Below are 19,809 nucleotides of genomic sequence, written 5' to 3'. Positions count from 1 at the left end.
GGGGCTCATTTCGGCTGTTTTTTATTTTTGTTTGTTTGTTTGTTTGTTTATTTCTTTTTGGTGGTGACCAATAGCTCTGAACCTTCCCAGGAAGCACGTTGCCTAGATAGTGATTGGTATTTTTGGCTGTATACCCCCTTGACCACAACTCAACAGAATGACTAGGAGGAGGAACTCCCAACAAAGAAAAGACCCAGAGACAATGGCCTCTCCCACAGATCTAATGGATATGGATCTAAGCAAGTTGTCAGAAATAGATTTCAAGGTAGCCTATGAAGACAATAGTCAGGTTGAAGAAAACTACCAAGACTGAAACAGGAAGGAATTGACAACATGAATAGACCCATAACCAGTAACAAGATTGAAGCAGTGATGAAAAAAACCTCCCCAAAAAATAAGAGTCCAGGGCCTGATGGATTCCCTGGGGAATTCTACCAAGCTTTCAAAGAAGAAATAATACCTGTTCTCCTGAAGCTGGTTCAAAAAATAGAAATAGAAGGAAAACTTCCAGACTATTTCTATAAAGCCAGCATTACCTTGATCCCCAAACCAGGCAAAGACCCTATCAACAAGCAGAATTTCAGACCAATATCCCTGATGAATGTGGACACCAAGATTCTCGACAAGATCTTAGCTAATAGGATCCAACAGTACTTTAAAAGGATTATCCATCATGACCAGGTGGGATTTATCCCTGAAATGCAAGGTTTGTTCAACATCTGCAAATCAATCAAAGTGACAGAACATATAAAGAAGAGATAAGAATCACATTGTCCTCTCAATTGATGCAGAAAAAGCATTTGACAAAATACAGCATCTGTTCCTGATTAAAACTCTTCAGAATATAGAGATAGAAGGAACATTCCTCAACTTCATAAAATCCGTCTATGAAAACCCACAGTGAGTATCTTTCTCAATGGGGAAAAGTTGAGAGCCTTTCCACTGAGGAACACAAGGATGCCCATTCTCACCACTGTTGTTCAACATAGTACTAGAAGTCCTAGCAACAACAATCAGACAACAAAAAGAAATAAAAGGTATTCAAATTGACAAAGAAGTCAATATCTCTCTCTTCACAGATGACATGATACTCTATGGAGAACCCCAAAGACTCCACCCCCAAATTACTAGAACTCATACAGCAATTCAGTAATACGGCAGAATACAAAATCTAGTGTATAGAAATCAGTTACCTTCTTATATACTAGCAAAGTAACTGTGGAAAGAGAAGTCAGAGAATCATTTCCATTTACAATAGCACCCCAAACCGTAAGATACCTGGAATAAACCTAACTGAAGAGGCAAAGGATCTATACTCTAGGAACTACAAAACAGTCATGAAAGAAATTGAAGAAGACACAAAAAGATGGAGAAACATTGCATGCTCATGGATCAAAAGAATAAAAATTGTTAGAATATTTGTGCTGCCCAGAACAATCTATACTTTCAATGCCATCCTGATCAAAATACCAATGGCATTTTTCAAAGTGCTGGAACAAACTATCCTAAAATTTGTATGGAACCAGAAAAGACCCCAGGTTGCCAAAGAAATGTTGAAAAAGAAAAATAAAGCTGGGGCCATCACATTGCCTGATTTCAAGCTATATATACACAGCTCTATTACAAAATAGCATGGTACTGCACAAAACAAAACAAAACAAAACAACCCAGACACATAGACCAATGGAACAAAATAGAGAGCCTAGATATGGACTCTCAACTCTATGGTCAACTAATCTTCAACAAAGCAAGAAAAAATATTCAATGGAAAAAAGTCTCTTCAATAAATGGTGCTGGGAAAATTGGACAGCTATATACAGAGGAATGAAAACCGACCAATCTCTTAAACCATACACAAAGATAAACTCAAAACGGATTAAAGATGTGAGACAGGAATTCATCAGAGTCCTAGAGGAGAACATAGGCAAGAATCTCTTCTACAGCAGTCACAGCAACTCCTTTAAAAACACATCTCCAAAGGCAAAGGGAAACAAAAGCAAATATGAACTTTTGGGACTTCATCAATATAAAAAGCTTCTGCACAGCAAAGGAAACAGTCAACAAATCAAAGAGGTAACCCTAAGAATGGGAGAAGGTATTTACAAATGACATATTAGACAAAGGGCTGATATCCAAGATCTATAAAGCACTTCTCAAACTCAACATCCAAAAAGCAAATAATCAAAAAATGGGTAGAAGATATGAACAGACATTTCTCCTAAGAAGAACTACAAATGGCTAACAGACATATGAAAAAGTGTCTGTTAAATGAAACACAAATAAGTTCAGTATCATTAGCCATCAGGGAGATTTAAATCAAAACCACATTGAGATACTATCTTACACCAGTTAGAATGCTGTGAAGTGTGTAAACCTGGTGATTCACAGACCTGTACCCCTGGGGATAAAAATATATGTTTATAAAAAATAAAAAATTATATATAAAAAAAAAGAATGGCAAAAATTGATAAGGCAAGAAAGGACAAATGTTGGAGAAGTTGTAGATAAAGGGGAACCCCCTTACACTGTTGGTGGGAATGCAGGTTGGTGCAGCCACTTTGAAAAACAGTGTGGAGATTCTTCAAAAAGTTAAAAATTGAACTATCCTATTACCCAGCAATTACACTACTGGGTATTTACCCCAAAGACACAGATGTAGTGAAAAGAAGGGCCGTATGCACCCCAATGTTCATAGCAGCAGTATCCACAATAGTCAAACTGTGGAAAGAGCTGCGATGCCCTTCAACAGATGAATGGATAAAGATGATATGGTTCATACACACAATGAAATATTACTCAGCCATCAGAAATGATGAATACCCAACTTTTGCATCAAAAGGGATGGGACTAGAGGAGATTATGCTAAGTGAAATAAGTCAAGCAGAGAAAGTCGGTTATCATATGGTTTCACTTGTGGAACATAAAGAATGACATGGAGGACTTTAGGAGAAGGAAGGGAAAAATGAAGGGGGAGAAAGTGGAGTGGGAGGTGAACCATGAAAGACTATGGAAACTGGGAAACAATCTGAGGGTTTTAGAAGGGAGGGAAATGGGGGAATGGGTGAGTCTGGTTATGGGTATTAAGGAGGGCACTCATTGCTTGGAGTGCTGGGTGTTATATGCAAACAATGAATCATGGAACACCACATCAAAAATCAATAATGGACTGTATAGTAACTAGCATAGCATATCAAAAAGTAATGCATATCTATCTTAGTATATGTCATAGTATATTTTAAATATAATTATATATATATATACATATTTATATGATTAATAGAACTTTGAGAGCTTTTTGATGCTGAATGGACACAGTTTTCTCTTGCTTTATTTGTGCATAACTGTCAATGAACCTATTGTTCTATAAAGAAATAAGATTGATTAAGTGGGAAGCATTTAATACCAGTCTATATGCAGAATAGAGGTGTTAAATTCTGATTCCAATCCAGATACTGATACGTGATCTTACACAATTTGCTCTTATCTCTTTGAACCTCAGTTTCTGTATCTGTAGAATGATAATGATCCTGTCTTTTTCCTATGAAGGATAGTCATGCATATGGATATATTTGGAAAGCATAGCATACAGCCTGACATAAAATAATTACTCTGCAAATCACTTGCTGATAATAGTGATGATGGATAATAATAACAATGCTACTGCCTTTTTTGGGCTTTATTGAGTCAATATGTAATTTTTGTTTTAACTTTTTTCATTTTAGATATTCCAGTTTATTCAATGATTTTGTTGAATCTGAATTTTTTCTGATTGATGGAGATTCATTACTTACTACATGCATATGTGAGAAATCATTAAAGCCGGGGCAGGAGCTCCACTTCTTTTATCTGGTTGAATACTATCTTATGGATCTTACCAGTAAAGGAGGACAATTTGCCATAGTTTTCTTCAAGGTAACGTGACAGTAGAGTTCTTTACTATGATTTAAGAGCCAGAACTAAAATACCTTACTATTTTGTAATTTTCCCCCTTATTACAAAGTTAAATATATCTAAAACAATTCAGAAAACTTAAAGAGAAGAACAGAAAAAAATACTTAAAATCTCAGTATTCAGAAATTACCATATTTAAGATTATATTTTAGTGATGCTTGGGTGACTCAGTTGGTTAAGTGACTAGGTCATGATCCTAGGGTCCTGGGATTGAGGCCCGAGTCTGGCCTCTTGCTCTTCAGGGAGCCTGCTTCTCTCTCTGCCTGTTCTTCCTGTCATTCCCTCTGCTTGTACACACACTCTCTCTTTCTGTCAAATAAATAAATAAATCTTTTTAAAAAAAGAGTATATTTTATTCTCAATAATTAAATTTCATGTAAAGACACACAGGATCATGAAGGAGGATGAGCTATCCTCTCAACCAAAACTCAGTTGATCTCTGGATTCTACTTTTCCAACTCTGAAAACTGCATCTGTCTTCAGAACTCAGCAATTTATTTGAGCCTTGAAAATGTCAAACTCCTTAATACTGCTTTGCTTATTATTTGCCCTATAATAAATACTTCTGAGGGAATATATTTGATCTTCTTTTTCCAATTATGAATATAATTAGTAAAATATTAAGAGTTTCAAATACAGGTAGGTATAACCACTACCACCCCTTCCTTATTCTGTCCCTAAAGGTAACCTCTGTGTTTCTCTTAAGGATTTTGGAGTATATCTGTTCAGTCACTTTGCAATCTACATTCTTGCTAGATTTTTAAACATTGCTGACTTTTTGCAAGCAATGTTTTAAATAAAGAGCCAGGATTCTTGTCTAATGTTGACAGTCTAGTTAACTGTACTAATTCTGATCTGTTGAGAAAAAACTCTGCTGCTTCAGGAAGATCATTCTAAATTGGAAAAGTCCTCTCAAAGTGATTCACCTTGGCTTCCTGTTCTGCATAATTTATATCCACCATTTGCTTTTGCATGTTTTTCTGTCCTTTTTCTTTCTGAAGTGACATTGGAGAGAAAAAGAATCAGAACACAAAAGGAAAGTGGGATAAACCTTGACTATTATGTGCCTGCTTAAAGGGGACATATGTATTTAAGTCCAAGTTGTGATTTATGGCTTGTATTTGAGAAATGGCTGTCAAGGCTTAAGGTTCTATTCCTTGACTAAAGCTGAACAAAACTGTGTTGGAATACATTCCTTTAGTGACTTTAATGATATATGTAAACCAGTTAAATGATAATTTCAAAAGAATATACTTTATCCCATCCCCACAGGATGCTGAGTATGCATATTTCAACTTCCCAGAACTTCTTCCACTGAGAACTGCTTTAATTCTTCATCTTCAGCATAATACCACCATTGATGTTCGAACAAAATTTTCTGGATGCCTGTCACAGGAGTGGGAAGCTTTCTTGGCAGACAGTTACCCGTATTACCTGATAGTTGCAGATGAAGGCCTGAACCATCTACAAACATACCTTTTCAACTTTTTAATTACTCAGTCTTGGGCGATGAAGGTCAACGTTGTGCTTTCCTCAGGGCAAACATCCGATATTCTTCGACTTTATGCATATCTTATGCCAAGCATGCATAAAAACCAAAAATTTTTCAAAGAGGTAACCGATACCTAAAGACAAATTTCTTCTAGGATTTTATAAAATTTAATGACTCCAGTCATTAAACTCTTTCCAACTCTAGTTGCCTACTGTGAGTAGGAACATTCCTGGGATTGATTTTTAATTGGGAAGAGGTACTATAATCACTTGATCTCCTTTTATTCTGGTGGAGCAATTTCTGAATCTGAGTTTGAAGGGTGCCTTAACAAACATGCTTCCCAATCTCTCCTTAAGAAGTTTTTTTTTTTTAAGTGTTAGATTTTATCTCTAGTATAATAATGTATTTCCTTGTTTAATGAAAACTCATTTTTAAGAGGTTATTTCATTTATCTCTTTACAGATGTTATGTGCTCAGAATAAAAATGTGGTGTATGTTGATAGTGGTTGTTGCTGGGTGATAGGTACCTGGGGGAAGATTATGCTATTCCTTATTTATGTGTGTGTGTGAAATTTTTCATAATAAAATATGGTGTATTAAGTGGGCACACTCTTTGAGATGTTGTAAATGTTCTAAATTTAAATTGTAATGGTGGCTGCACAACTCTGTAACTTCACCAAAAGCCATTGAATTGTCCCCTTAAAAAGTGAGTGAATTTTATATTATGTTAATTATACTTTTCATAGAGTTGTTAAAAATGCACTAAATTCCCGGACAAAAATTAATTCAGCAAAAGCAAAATTGTGCTGCTTGGTAGGCTTTAAAAGAATTGATGATATGTAATTACATTAGTGTATTTTTTTTTAAACTAGGAAATACATTTTAACGATTGTATCTTCAGTATATGATTATCTGTAGTTGGAAAGTGATTATATATTTTATTTGTGACAATTTATCTGACTTGCCTTCCTTTTACAGAATAAAAAGAAGATTGAGAGTGCTTATAAAACCCTGATTAAACAATTGGAAGAGTATAGAATTTCAGCACTAGAATCTCTTTTTGGAAAATTAAAATGGAAAAATATGATGAAAGAGGTACTGAAACCTTAAAAAAACCCCTTTTTATTTGAGTTAATTTTTTGATTATGAAAAAGTTGCAGAAATAGTACTGATTTCCCATAGACTTCTTACCCAGATTCCCCTAATATTAGCATCTGATGTGACCATGGTATATTTTTCAAAACTAGGAAATGAACATCAGCACAATACTATTAACTAAGCTTCACACATTATTTGAGTTTCACTTACTTTTCCACAAATGTCCTTTTTCTGTTCAAGGATTCTGTCCAGCATCCCACATCCATTAATTTTTTACTCTCTAGTCTCTTCCAATCTGTAGTAGTTTCCTTGTCTTCTGTGCTTTTGATGTTTTTGAAAGGTATTGATCATTTATTTATTTTTTTTAATATCCCTCAATTTGGGTTTGTCTGGTGTTTTCTAATGACTGGGATGAAGTTATTTATTTTTGGCAAGAATGCCAATGAATTGGTATTGTGAACAATAGTATGTCAAAGGGTTCATGATATTGATATGTCTTAACACTGATTAAGCTGGTGCCTTCTAGCCTTCTCCACTGTAAAGTTGCTACCTTTCCTGACTATGTAAATCCTGTTTTTTCTCAGACTTTTGCTAATTAATTTTAGAACCCATCAATGGATCTTGTCGTCAACAATTATTGCTAGGTATGTTTGCCCAATAGGTATTTTGTATTTCACTCTTTCCTTCTACTTTTCTTACTTAGAATTCTGTAAGGGAAAGCTCCTATATCTCTGCCCTTTACTTGTTTATTTCCTTATATCAGCATAGACTAGGGAATATTTTACACTATGGATCAAAGTCCAATATTACAATAGTTTTGGTGCTCAAATAGTTCTAGGTTTGAACACTAGAGACTCCTTCAAGTTTGCACCTATGTTCTTTTGCATGCCCACCCCCCTTCCCATCTTTTTCTCTTCTAAAACCACTTTATTGACGTTTGATGACATACCTTGTGGTGATGGTTACATGGCTGTATATTTATCTTCAAATTCATCAGGCCCCATCTTTTTGAGCACTGTTTTACTTTTTGAAACCACAACTCGTAATTTCTCTGCTTCAACCTTGAAATCAACCACTTCTCCAAGGAGTTCTGGTTGCTTTTGTGGAAAACAGTATTTAGAAGCCAAGATCTGGGAAATATGTTGGTTCATTTCTTTTTTCTTTTTAAATTTATTTATTTGACACAGAGAGAGCACAAACAGGGGAAGCATCAGAGGGAGAGGGAGAAGCAGGCTCCTCACTGAGCATCCCACTGATGTGGGCCTTGATCCCAGGACTCTGGGATCATGACCTGAGCTGAAGGCAGATGCTAACTGACTGAGTCATCCAGGTGCCCCTGTTTGTTCATTTCTACTGGGGTATCATTGCAATGAGGATTTTTCAGCAGACATAGCTAGGAAATGTATGTATATATGCTAAGCCATGCATCTGTACCTGTCTATTTTTTAATCTATCATCTATCGTAAATATCACGTATTTATACCAGTAACTTCTACTTTGATCCAACTTCCTATGCTTCATTTTACCCTTCCCCTTTCCTTATTTGTAATTTATTTCTTCAATTTATGAGAAATTTATCTCTCATTATGCACTATATATATATAAAGTTGTTTTAGGATTGCTAACCATATCTTGTGAGAAGCATATTTACTAGAAGGTTACAGGATTTATGTGCAGTTCTTTTTATCTTTAGTCATAGAATACATAAAATACTGCTTTCCAAAGGTATTTAGGTTAGTTCTTTTCTTGCAGGCCCCATTCAGTTTGGTTGTTATTCATTACTAATACGGTTAGGTTCATTGGTTAGTATTTGTATTTCACTTTGGGTCCCTGCCACCCATTTACAGTTTAATTATCTGTTTATTTTGGAGGGTATGTGAAAGGTGTAAGAAGAATACTTATGATTCTAAGAATCAGAGATATACAAAAGATAGGTTCAAAGAAGTGACACTTTGTTCTTATCCCTGCTGCTCTGATCCCATTCTCCTCTACAGTTAACCCTTTCCCAAATACTTTCCGTAAGTGATTTGTCTCTTTAGTTTCAGGTTTATCTTTCTTGTATTATTATTGTTATTATTTTTTGTACAAAAAAGCAGATGTGTGTATTTTCTTATATCTTCTTTCTTAAATAAAGGATCGTATATATAGATTTTTTCAGTATCTTTCTTTTTATTCTTTTTTTTTTTTTTTAATTTTTTATTTTTTATAAACATATATTTTTATCCCCAGGGGTACAGGTCTGTGAATCACCAGGTTTACACACTTCACAGCACTCACCAGATCACATACCCTCCCCAATGTCCATAATCCCACCCCCTTCTCCCAAACCCCCTCCCCCCGGCAACCCTCAGTTTGTTTTGTGAGATTAAGAGTCACTTATGGTTTGTCTCTTTCTTTTTATTCTTAACAGCATATTTAGCAATCATTTTAAAACAATTTATAGATATCTTCTTCATTATGTTATATAGCTGCATAGCACTCCTTCATGTGGATGTACTGTAATTTGTTTAACCAGTTTTCTATTATGCAATTTATACTTGCTTTTAACATTTTGCAATTATAATCAATGCTGTAATAAATAATTATTTGTAACATATGCAATTTTTTTATTATTGGAGGTATAGCTTCAGAGTAGCTTTTAAAAATGGAATCGATGAGCCAAAAGATAGAGATGAACCATGAGAGACTGTGGACTCTGAGAAACAAACTGAGGGTTTTGGAGGGGAGGGGTGTGGGGGCTTAGGTGAGCCTGATGGTGGGTATTAAAGAGGGCACGTGTTGCATGGAGCACTGGGTGTGGTGCAAAAAACAATGAATCTTGGAACACTGAAAAAATTAAATAGAAAAAAATAGGACGATAAATATAAAGTTAAGGTATTATCATCACTTAATAATGTTATCCTGCTGGGGCACCTGGGTGGCTCAGTGGTTTAAACCTCTGCCTTTGGCTCGGGCATGATCCTAGGGTCCTGAGATCGAGCCCTGTATCGGGCTTTCTGCTCAGCAGGAGCCTGCTTTCCCCTTTCTCTGCCTGCCTCTCTGCCTACTTGTGATCTCTCTTTCTGTGTCAAATAAATAAATAAAAATCTTTAAAAAAAAATTAAGAAAATGTTATGCTGTAAATTGTTTCTTTGTTAAAAGGATTTGAAATTGTGGAGTTTTATGGAGACAATAGAAGTATTTTGGGAGAGTTGTAAATCTCTCTGCAAAGTAATATGACTAATAATAATAAATAATAAACATAAAAAGATAAATGTATATGTTGCTTACTTAGGTTTTATTAATTTTAATTTTAGAAGGATTATATCATTTTTTTGTCTTTCAATTTTAAGTCTTCTCTCTATATTACAGATACTAGCGCTTTGTGATATATATTATGAATATTTTCTTCCAACTTGTCAGGTTTTTTTTACTTTGTTTATGATTTTTTGTTGTGTACATTTTTAAAATTTTTAATGTCAAATTTATTAATTTTTTTGTTGTGTTGTTGCCTCTAGACTTTGAGTCATAGTCAGAAAGACTTGCCCTACATACATACATCAAAGAGGATTTGCCTGTGGTTTCTTCCTATACTTAAAATTTCTAAAAACTTAGATTCCTAATCTATTTGTAATTCATTCTTATAGTGTGAGGTATAGATATAATTTTTATTTTTTCAAAGGGATGCTCAGTAACATTTATTAGAAAGTCCTTTTTTATCTCAGTGATTTCAGATGCAACATTTATTAAATTTCTATATGTTTTTGGAAATAAATCTGGACGTTCCACTCTATTCCTCTGGTTTATTTGTAAATTTTACACTCTTTTGATTAGAAAGATTTAATAGTATTTTTAATACTATTTCTATATAAATATAGAATATTTATATAATATACAAAATATTATATATGCTATATAAAATATATATACTATATATAAAACATTATATATACTATAATATATAGTATAGATATACTATAATATTTTTAATACTGTTATAAATACTAATGTATTTATGGATTATAAATACATTATATTTAAATAATGTATTATATATAAATTATATAATTTATATAATTATAATGTATTATATATAATAAATTATATATAAATTATATATAAAATTATATATCATATAAATATAAATTATATATAAATTATACATATAATGTATTTATAATACATTAAAAATGTATGGCGGGCTCTGGGAAGGGCGGGCTCCTTGGGCAGCGGCCTGTCGGCGTCCGGCACTGACCTGTCTGGGATAGGTGGGCCCCTGCAGGGGCCCCGGGCACACAGGGAAGCAGAAAACCAAACATTTCACTGGGAAAGGACACACTCCCTGGCCTCAGGAGGAGCACAGTGAGTTCTTACAGAGCCACGCCGTCGCAGTGCGTTCTGACCGTTCTCTCTCCATGTTTGTAAATCTGTAATATACCATTCTCTGTGGCCTGTTTTTCCTGGAAGAAGAAGACGAAAAAAAGGTTTGGCAGGCCATCTTTTTTTGGTACTTAAAAATAGCATTAAGAACAATAATAAAGTGCTCTTAAAACAACAAAAAATTATGTTATTAAATTATATATATATATTATATATTATATAAATATGTAATATTTATATATACTAATACTAATATATAATAGTATATTTAATACTATTTAATACTACCCTTCCCAGAGCCCACAATACATTTTTAATGTATTGTTTAGCTGGGTTTTCCATGTATAGTTTTTCTCTTACATTCATTTTGCATTTTTATTTTTCTATCTGAACTTTTGTTATCAACTTGTCTAAGTTAAAAAAAATCTTGTTATTTTTGTTGGAGTATATTGAACTTATAAGTTAAACTGGAGAGAATTGGCATTTTTATAATGTTGACTTATTTCATGCAAGAAGAAGGGGCGTTTTTACATTTGTTCAAATCTATTTTTGTGAGTCAAAAAATTTTTTTATATGTTTTGTATATTTCTTTTTAATTTTCTTCCTAAACATTTGATGTTTTGCTGTTATTAAGTAAATTTTGCTCTTATTCCAAGATTTTATCTACTATTGCGTTCTTTGATGCTTTGTTGTTTATACATATGAAGTCTATTCATTTTTGCATCAATTCTATGTGCTGATGTCTCATTGGTATTTTAATATTTTAATTAATTATTCTTTGGGGTTATCCACATATACTGTCATATAATCTGTGAACAGTGATAGTATTAAATCTTCTTTATCCATTCCTATGCCTGAAATTACCTTTTCTTGTCTAGGTGCTTTAGGTAACAAACTTAGTACAATAGTGGATAGTAGCAGATATAGTGAGCATTTTTGCCTATTTCTTAATCTTCGTGGGAATGTCTCTAGTGTTTTGGCATATATGTATATTCATTCTGATGTTAAGATTGTATCCCTCAACTTGGATTTTTTGAGTGTTTTTATCATGAATGTGTATTGAAAGTACAGATACAATTATGATTTTTAAATATTAGCTTTATTAATATGGTATTTTGATTTAATAGATTTTTAAATATTGAAGCAAATCTATTCCTGGAATAAATTCCATTTGATCATGTATTATTTTCTTGATGTGGTGTGGGTTCTAGTTGCTAATATTTTGTTTAGAATTTTTACATCAGTATGTGTGAGTGATGCTTTTCTGTAGTTTTCTTTCTGTGCACTGTAATTATTTGGTTGTGTATCAGTGTCATTCATGCTTCATAAAAAAAGATTAGAATATTTTCTTTTTAAGTATTCCAAAATAATTTATGGATCACTGGGATTATGTGGTTTTTGAAGATTAAAATAGAATTTCTTTATAAAGCCATATGGAACTGGTGATTTTTTGTGGGACAGTTTCTTAATTTTCTCTCTTTGTCCTATAGAAATTGGTCGATTTAAGCTTAGTAACTCCAGTGGGGTCAATTTTTATAATTAATCTTTATGAGGAAGTTATCCATTTATTTACATTTCAAATTTATTTGCATAGAAGTTTACAAAGTAGGGCATATGACTTTTTAAAAAATTGTTTCTATTTTAGTAGTTATTTTTCTTTACATTTTTATTCTGCTCATTTTTTATTTCTCCCATTTATTAATGATCAAATTTGCTAGTGGATTGTATGTTTTTTAAAGTTTTTTAAAAAAATCCCTGGAATTCTGATTTATTAATTAGATACCTCTACCAATTTTCTCTTCTTAATTTTGCTTACTTTTATCTTTATTTTTCACCTCTTTTACTTCCCTTTAGTCCAGTTTGTTTTTAGATTTTCTTTTTGGAGCTGAGAATTAAACTCATTTATTCTTTAATATTTGTTGTTAAATATGTTTAATACAATGAATTTTGTTTTGGTCACTGCTTTAAATTTGTCCCATAAATTATGATATGTAGTGTTTTTATTATCATTTTTATAAATTGTATTTGTATTTCCTTTTCACTTATGAGTAGCTTTGTAAAAAATGTTTTTAAGCTTTAGATTGAAGGGTCTTTGTGCCTTTTTTTAAGAAACTAAATTCTACCTTTATTATATTTTGATCAGAGAGCTGTTTGTAGTGTTTCTATACTATGGAAGTTACTAATGTTTTATTTTTGACTTAACATATGACCAATTTTTATGGATGTGCTGGGGGCACTTAAAAGGAATACATATTCTGTATCACCAGAGTTTAATTCAAGGGTCTACACTATTGATTATTCTTTTAAGTCATCTTATTTTTTGTCTACTTGATTTCTCTTGTAATGAAAGTAGTGTATTAAATTCTGTTATTAATAATGTGTTTATAAATATAGCTCCTTTACTCTCCTGTAGTTTTTGTATCATAAAGTCAGTTATGACATTATATGTTGCATAATTATTCATATAAGATGAATCATTCATAAAGGTTCTGTCACCATTATGGATGGCTTTTAGAATAAAAGAGGGCTTTTCTTTTTCACATTTAATGCCCTTTTCTTTCTTTCTTTCTTTCTTTCTTTCTTTCTTTCTCTCTCTCTCTCTCTCTTTTTTTTTTTAACATTTAGTGCTTTTGAACTTGAATTCTCCCTATACTGCTATAAAAACTGCTAGCCTCTCTTCTCTTCTCCCCCACCATTTGCCTGGTATACTTTTATCCAACCCTTTATTTTTAGTCCTTCGGAGTCACTTTATTTAAGTTGTGTTTCTTGCACACCACATGTATTTGAGTCATTAAAAATTCTTCACATATTTTATTTTTACTTGATGTATAATATTTCCCTAATGCTAAACACCTAAATTATCTGAGAATTGATTTCTAAAAATAATTCTGTATGAACATCTTGGTGCATAAATCTTGGTACACAGTTTGTGTTATTTACCTATCCTGGATACCTAGAACTTGAATAGCCAGTCACAAAGTATCAATATATTTAATAGTAATCATATGTGTTGCTCAATATACCTATCTCTAGCAAAGCATAAGAGAAATGACACATCACTTGATTTCCAGGGCTGTCTGTTATCATTAGAATATTCTAATATTTATTAATTTGTAAATAAAAATATGCTATTTATTTGTTCTCATATTACTAGAGAGTTCAAACATTTTTTCTAACTTGTTAATATTTATATTTCTTCTGTGAATTATCTGCTCATGTCTTATTAAAGGCCAAGATGTTTTATTATTGATTGATAATAATTTACAATAATTTACAGCTCTTTACATAGTTAAATTTTAATTTTACTAAAACATGTATCTTCCCATCTTAAAATTTTATCATTTTTAACAGAAATTTTATAGTTTTATGTAGTCATACCTATCTTTGTATGATTTCTTCTAGTAAGATTACTTATGAATAAAAATATTTTTAAAATATCCTGACATTTACAGTTTTCTTTTGTCACAGGCATGTGAAACTATTTCTCAGCTTAAGCAACTCTGGCCAGAAGGATCTGACATTCGACGTGTTCTTTGTGTTACTTCATGCTCGTTGTCTTTGAGAATGTACCATCACTTTTTAGAAAACAGAAAGAAGACTATGTCTGATGAGAAAACTAACATCCAAGAGGTGTGATTGTTGTAGCTTTACTGGGAAACACCACTGCTTTCCACTTTTGAAATTTTACTGATTTTCATCTACCTTTTTTTCCATTTGGTACTTTATTTATTTCCCCAACTTATATAAATTTCTCCCAAAAGATGGAAAAACTGGAATTTGCTTATCAGAAATATTTATGATGCTGTTATATGATTTAGTGTTTTACTATACAGACGTTTCCCCCAGTACACATTTAGTAAAATTTATCCAATCATCTAGAAGAAGGGGTAATAAGAAAGGAAATTAGCTCTTGATGAGAGCTTACATTATAATGTTGTGTTTTTTATATGCCTTGTGTCTTATATTCTCACAACAGCATTTTAAGGGAGGTATTTATTCACATTTCACATATGGAAACACCTGAGGTTCAGAAAGTCCAGGTAACATTTTTTTAAAAATTGTGTTATATTAGTCTCCAAACAGTACATCATATTTTTTGATGTAGTGTTCCAAGATTCATTGTTTATGTATAACACCCAGTGCTCCATGCAATACGTGCCCTCCTTAATACCCATCACCAGGGTCACTTATCCAACCCCTTGCCCCTCTAAAACCCTCAGTTTGTTTCTCAGAGTCCACAGTCACTCATGGTTCTCCAAGTAACATTCCTTAATTAAATTGTGGTGTGGAATGAGGATTGAACCTATATCTGTCTTGTTCAAATTCTGTAACACCTAACTGTCTTTAGAAAGAACATTTCTTGCTGTGAAGTGTGTAAACCTGGCGATTCACAGACCTGTACCCCTGGGGATAAAAATATATTATATGTTTATAAAAAGTAAAAAATTTAAAAAAAAGAAACAACATTCTTGCTGTAGTGTCTTAGTGCCATCCTAGCTGGAGGAAATACTAAAGCTCTTAACCTTCTTTATAGTTGATAGAGTTCATTAAGAATCTGTTGGTCAGTATGGGTTTGCTGGTCAGCTAAACAGTCATCCCTATATATATATGTGTTTATATGCACACCCCCCCCCCCACACACACACGTACACATACTATTTTGTTATACAACCTGACTCCTGGGGGATTCTTGCCTGAATTTTTATTAAAGTAAAATGAAGCCTTTTGTAACTTTTTGTACATTCTCAGAAATGAATAGGGTTTACTACCTTTTACCTAGCATCATTTATATTTGGTTTTCTAATATCTACTTGAATATATTCTTTTTTTGTTAATTATAGTTCTACTTGAATACATTCTTTTATGTCATTAGATATGACATTTTAAATTATTATCACAAAAATGGTACCAAACCAAGTGTTTCTTGCTGGAACTTCTAGGCATTAGACCCTATTTGGCCCTGTGGAGGCACTCTGAAATAAATCATAGTTTTGTTTCACTGACAACACTGCAAACATTTGAAGATGGCCAAGAGGTCCTTGTACCATCACGTTAAATATGCCCATTTCTTTATTCTTTTTTAAATTGGATAAGTTCTTTTAGATGTGTCCTGGTTTCTTCACTCTAAATAGTATTCAGTGTAACTTTTAAAATTCAATGCTTTGGACAGAATAGGACATTTAAAGCATGGCTCCATCCTTGCAAAGTCCTGTTCCCACAGGAACAGATAAATTTCATTAACTGTTGGATCAGCTCATGTAAAGTTAAGCTTAACTAAAAATACTAAAAAAATTCTTTATGTAAACTACTATTGAGCTGGCAGTTCCCCATCTCCTTACCTGACATCTGGGTTTTGTATGCAGTCAAATTTATGTATGAAGAAAAAAAACTCAAAAGCCTTATTGAATAAAGAATGTAACAAAGCAAAGTGTAGCTGCTGACCTTTGTGGTGTTGCATGTGTATCATACAATTTCATAGTCTGCTGATCTCTATTTTACCTTCTTTATTTTACTCAGGTGGAAAGTAATTGCTTAGCTTTACAAGAGATGGAAGATTTGTGTAAACTGCATTGTCTCAGTGTGGTTTTCCTACTCCACTTACCTCTTTCTCAAAGAGCCTGCACTAGATTCATCACTTCTCATTGGACTAAGAACATTCACACTTTCTTAGAAATGGTAAATATGTTCTTTATTAGTTTATTTATTTTTTTGTTTCCATTGTTTGATATAAAGAAACCACAGTCACCTTCAAAAATAGATTCATAAGGGGGCACCTGGGTAGCTCAGTTGGTTAAGCATCTGACTTGGTTTTGGCTCAGGTCATGATCTCAGGGTTGTGAGTTCAAGCCTCATGCTGGGCTCCATGTTGGACAAAGAGCCTATTAAAAAAAAGAAAAAGATTTATAAGGGGATATTGTCAACTGTTTGGAGACCTTAAAGATTTAAGGGCCCAAGTCAGTTTCTTCCTGATTTCAAAAATTCTGGTAGTAATAACAAACATCATGATATATATCCAATCTAAGAAAAAAACAAAACCAAAAAAACCTGTTTTCCTTCTAATTGTGGTCAAGATAAGGTTTATGTGTCATTAATTATAAGAGATTTGTGACCATTTTTTGTTCTGCTCTTGAGAGGAATTGAAAGTATAAATGTATTGGTTATTTATGTCCATTATAGATGTTAGATAGAGAAAATTTGTAGACTTTAGGAAAATAGTAAAAACAAAAGAAATAGTCGGTGAATCACTATTCAAATCAATTCATATATTACATTGGAATATATTATATTATATATGAACATATAATGTAAATATTTTTCTTTTCACATATTTTAAAATTTTCTCTCATACTCTTGGTTAACCTCATTTTTTAATGGCTACTATTTTTTAATGGGTATACCACGGTTTACTCACCCCTTTTTCTATTATAAGATAATAAGAGATTTTAATTGTTGTATTATAAATGCTGCTATTTTCCAGGTTCTTTGAGTGTAAGACTTTTCCTTTAATTTGGGGATATTGACTTAGACTTCATGCTCAGAAGTAGGATTAGTGGATAAATTTAAATACAAGATTTTTAAAAATCTTGATACTTGCAGTCAAAATGTTCAAGGAAAGTATTTTAGAACCAATCGATTCATAAGCTAGTCCACAAATATTTATCTAATATATGTACATTGTGAGAGACACTGAGGATACAGTGAGAAAAATAAGAATATATTTACCCATCTCACCCCATCACTTTCATAAACCTATATTTTGCAGGAAGAGAAGTATTAAATTTTTAAAATTATTATTAAGGAGGAATTATAGGATACTTTAAAGTCTGATAATAAAAAGATTCAATTCAGTTAGAAAAGAATGGCTTCTTTTAAGAGATGAAGAGAAATGAAGTAATGCAAATCTTGAAGGATTTGCAAGTTGGAGAGAAGATGGATACTGGATTACAGGAGATGAAACAGCATGTGGGATCATCCCGAGAATGGCATGATCAAGGAACTGGAACACAACTTGTATAATTGGAATAGAAAGAATATGGGAAAGTGATAAAGCTGAAGAGATGGGTAAGAGACAAATCATATAGGAAGGACAGTATAGATCCTGTGAAGGGAATGGAGATTTAACTTGATCATAAGCACACTGAGAACCAACTGAATGATTTCATGCAAATAAATGACACTTTCATTAAAAAAAAATTTTTTTTTCTTTGGCTTGCAATGCAGAGAGTGCATTGTAGTGGCAAAACTGGATTTACGGAAACCAGTTAGGTGACTGTTACCTCAGTCCATGTAAGTGTTAATTATATTAGGGACTGAGGAAGTGGTAAGTAAGAATGAATACCAATAGGCAATTTCAACAATTATTTAACAAGTTAACTATGGGCATGAGAGAAAGGGAAAAGTCAAGTGACTCAAATCTCTGGCTGGAGCATTTTTGGGGATGATGCCATTGTATGAAGTATAATTGTGGAAGAAGATCTCAAGTTCAGTTTTGGAGATGCCAATGAAATACTCAAATGGAGATATCTAGTAGGCAATTTGAAATACTGGTTGAAGCTTAACAGAGTGGAATGAATTGGGGATCAAGATTTGGAAATCACTAGGCAATGGATGTTAATTTATGCCAAGGCAGTGGATAAAACGATTTTGGGAAAGACAAGAGGGCCTAGGACAGAGACCTGAGATCCTCCAATTTAAAATGGTTAGGAATAGATTGAGCCAGAATCTATGGCAGAGTGGATTCAGTAGTGAGTGGAAGGGAGAAGATAAAGATGAAGAGAAGTTTATATGTAAGGAGTTGAGAATAAAGAAAGTGACAGGATAAAATACAATAGGAAGGTGGGCCAATTAGGAATGTTTTTAAAATGGCAAAGACTGAGCATGTTTAAATTAAGAGAGAGGATAGGATGAAAATCAGGGAAAAGTAAGGTGAGAGGGGATGGGGTCTAGCATATGTTCCTATACAGAGGGAGGGATATTGCCATTCTCCTAGGAGAGAATAAAGAAAGAATGGTGCAGCATTGGCTGTGATGGAAATTGTAAGATAACTTGGTTTCTGTGTCTGGTTTAAGGTTCTTTATGAAATAGGAGTCAAAGTCAAATACTGAATGCTGTGGTGGGGAAACAAGCCCAGAAGTTTAAGAACGGTGAAATATTTTGGAAATATTTACCGAGGATCTTAGGGGAGTAAACTATATTGAGGGGGGTATACTCTCTCTCTCTCTCTCTCTCTCTATATATATATATATATATATATATATGGGTATAATATATATATATAGGGGTGTGTGTATATATATATATAGTATAGGGGGTATATCTATATATCTATATATCTATATAGATATATAGGACTTGTGCTATATATATATATATATATATATATATATATATATATATATATGGACTTGTGCTTTCCTTGTGATTCTTTCTGCCTGTCACACTGGATCTGCTCTTTTCAGGGAAATAGGCCCCAAAGGCCCTGAGCCTCAGTCTAAGTAAGCCCTTAGGCCTCTGGGAGCACATTGGGTTCTATTTATTCATGTATTTATTTGTTCCTTCGTTACCTTATCCCCACTGAGCTCCGGGGAGAGGGCCTACCCTGTCTTCCCCTGGAAGCAAGGCCTTGTTCTTAGCTGTCCAGCACTTCCATACCATTTTGCCTGTGGATGATCCTGGCTGGGGCCGAGCCACCCAGTCCCACTCTCCCAAAGTAGCCCCTCGGCCAGGAGAGTGGCCTTTTATACATCTATTTATTTTGTATGTGTGTATTCGTGCGCAGGAGGTTGTTTGTTGCTTTATTTTTTTATGGCTCTGGAGTGTTGTGTATGGTTTCTCTTCACCTCCCAGCCTTCCCACAGGCACTTCCAAGAAGAGAGGGCATTTCTCGTAAAGCAAAGGAGAAATCCCCT

General features: G+C 33.2%; 1 protein-coding gene across 8 annotated transcripts in view; it reads left to right on the top strand.

Annotated features, from left to right (window-relative positions):
- The window catches only part of DDX60 (DExD/H-box helicase 60), a 109,203-nt gene that overhangs the window by 9,924 nt on the left and 79,470 nt on the right, over nt 1-19,809 (top strand). For 7 of the 8 annotated variants that reach the window (XR_006606242.1, XM_004758121.3, XM_004758120.3 and 4 more), the window contains 5 exons: nt 3,723-3,912; nt 5,224-5,565; nt 6,422-6,538; nt 14,369-14,530; nt 16,418-16,576. Coding sequence is in view for 7 of the 8 variants with exons in the window: in XM_004758121.3 (XP_004758178.2) it covers nt 3,723-3,912; nt 5,224-5,565; nt 6,422-6,538; nt 14,369-14,530; nt 16,418-16,576 (970 nt within the window). In the remaining variant the exon portion in view is untranslated. The remainder of the gene's footprint in view (nt 1-3,722; nt 3,913-5,223; nt 5,566-6,421; nt 6,539-14,368; nt 14,531-16,417; nt 16,577-19,809) is intronic. The other variant, XM_004758122.3, reaches the window with a different exon arrangement.

This window comes from Mustela putorius, unplaced genomic scaffold (assembly GCF_011764305.1).
Source record: "Mustela putorius furo isolate JIRA1106 unplaced genomic scaffold, ASM1176430v1.1 tig00000242_pilon_pilon_pilon, whole genome shotgun sequence".
Lineage (NCBI taxonomy): Eukaryota > Metazoa > Chordata > Mammalia > Carnivora > Mustelidae > Mustela > Mustela putorius.
This window is presented reverse-complemented; position numbering and strand designations above follow the sequence as displayed.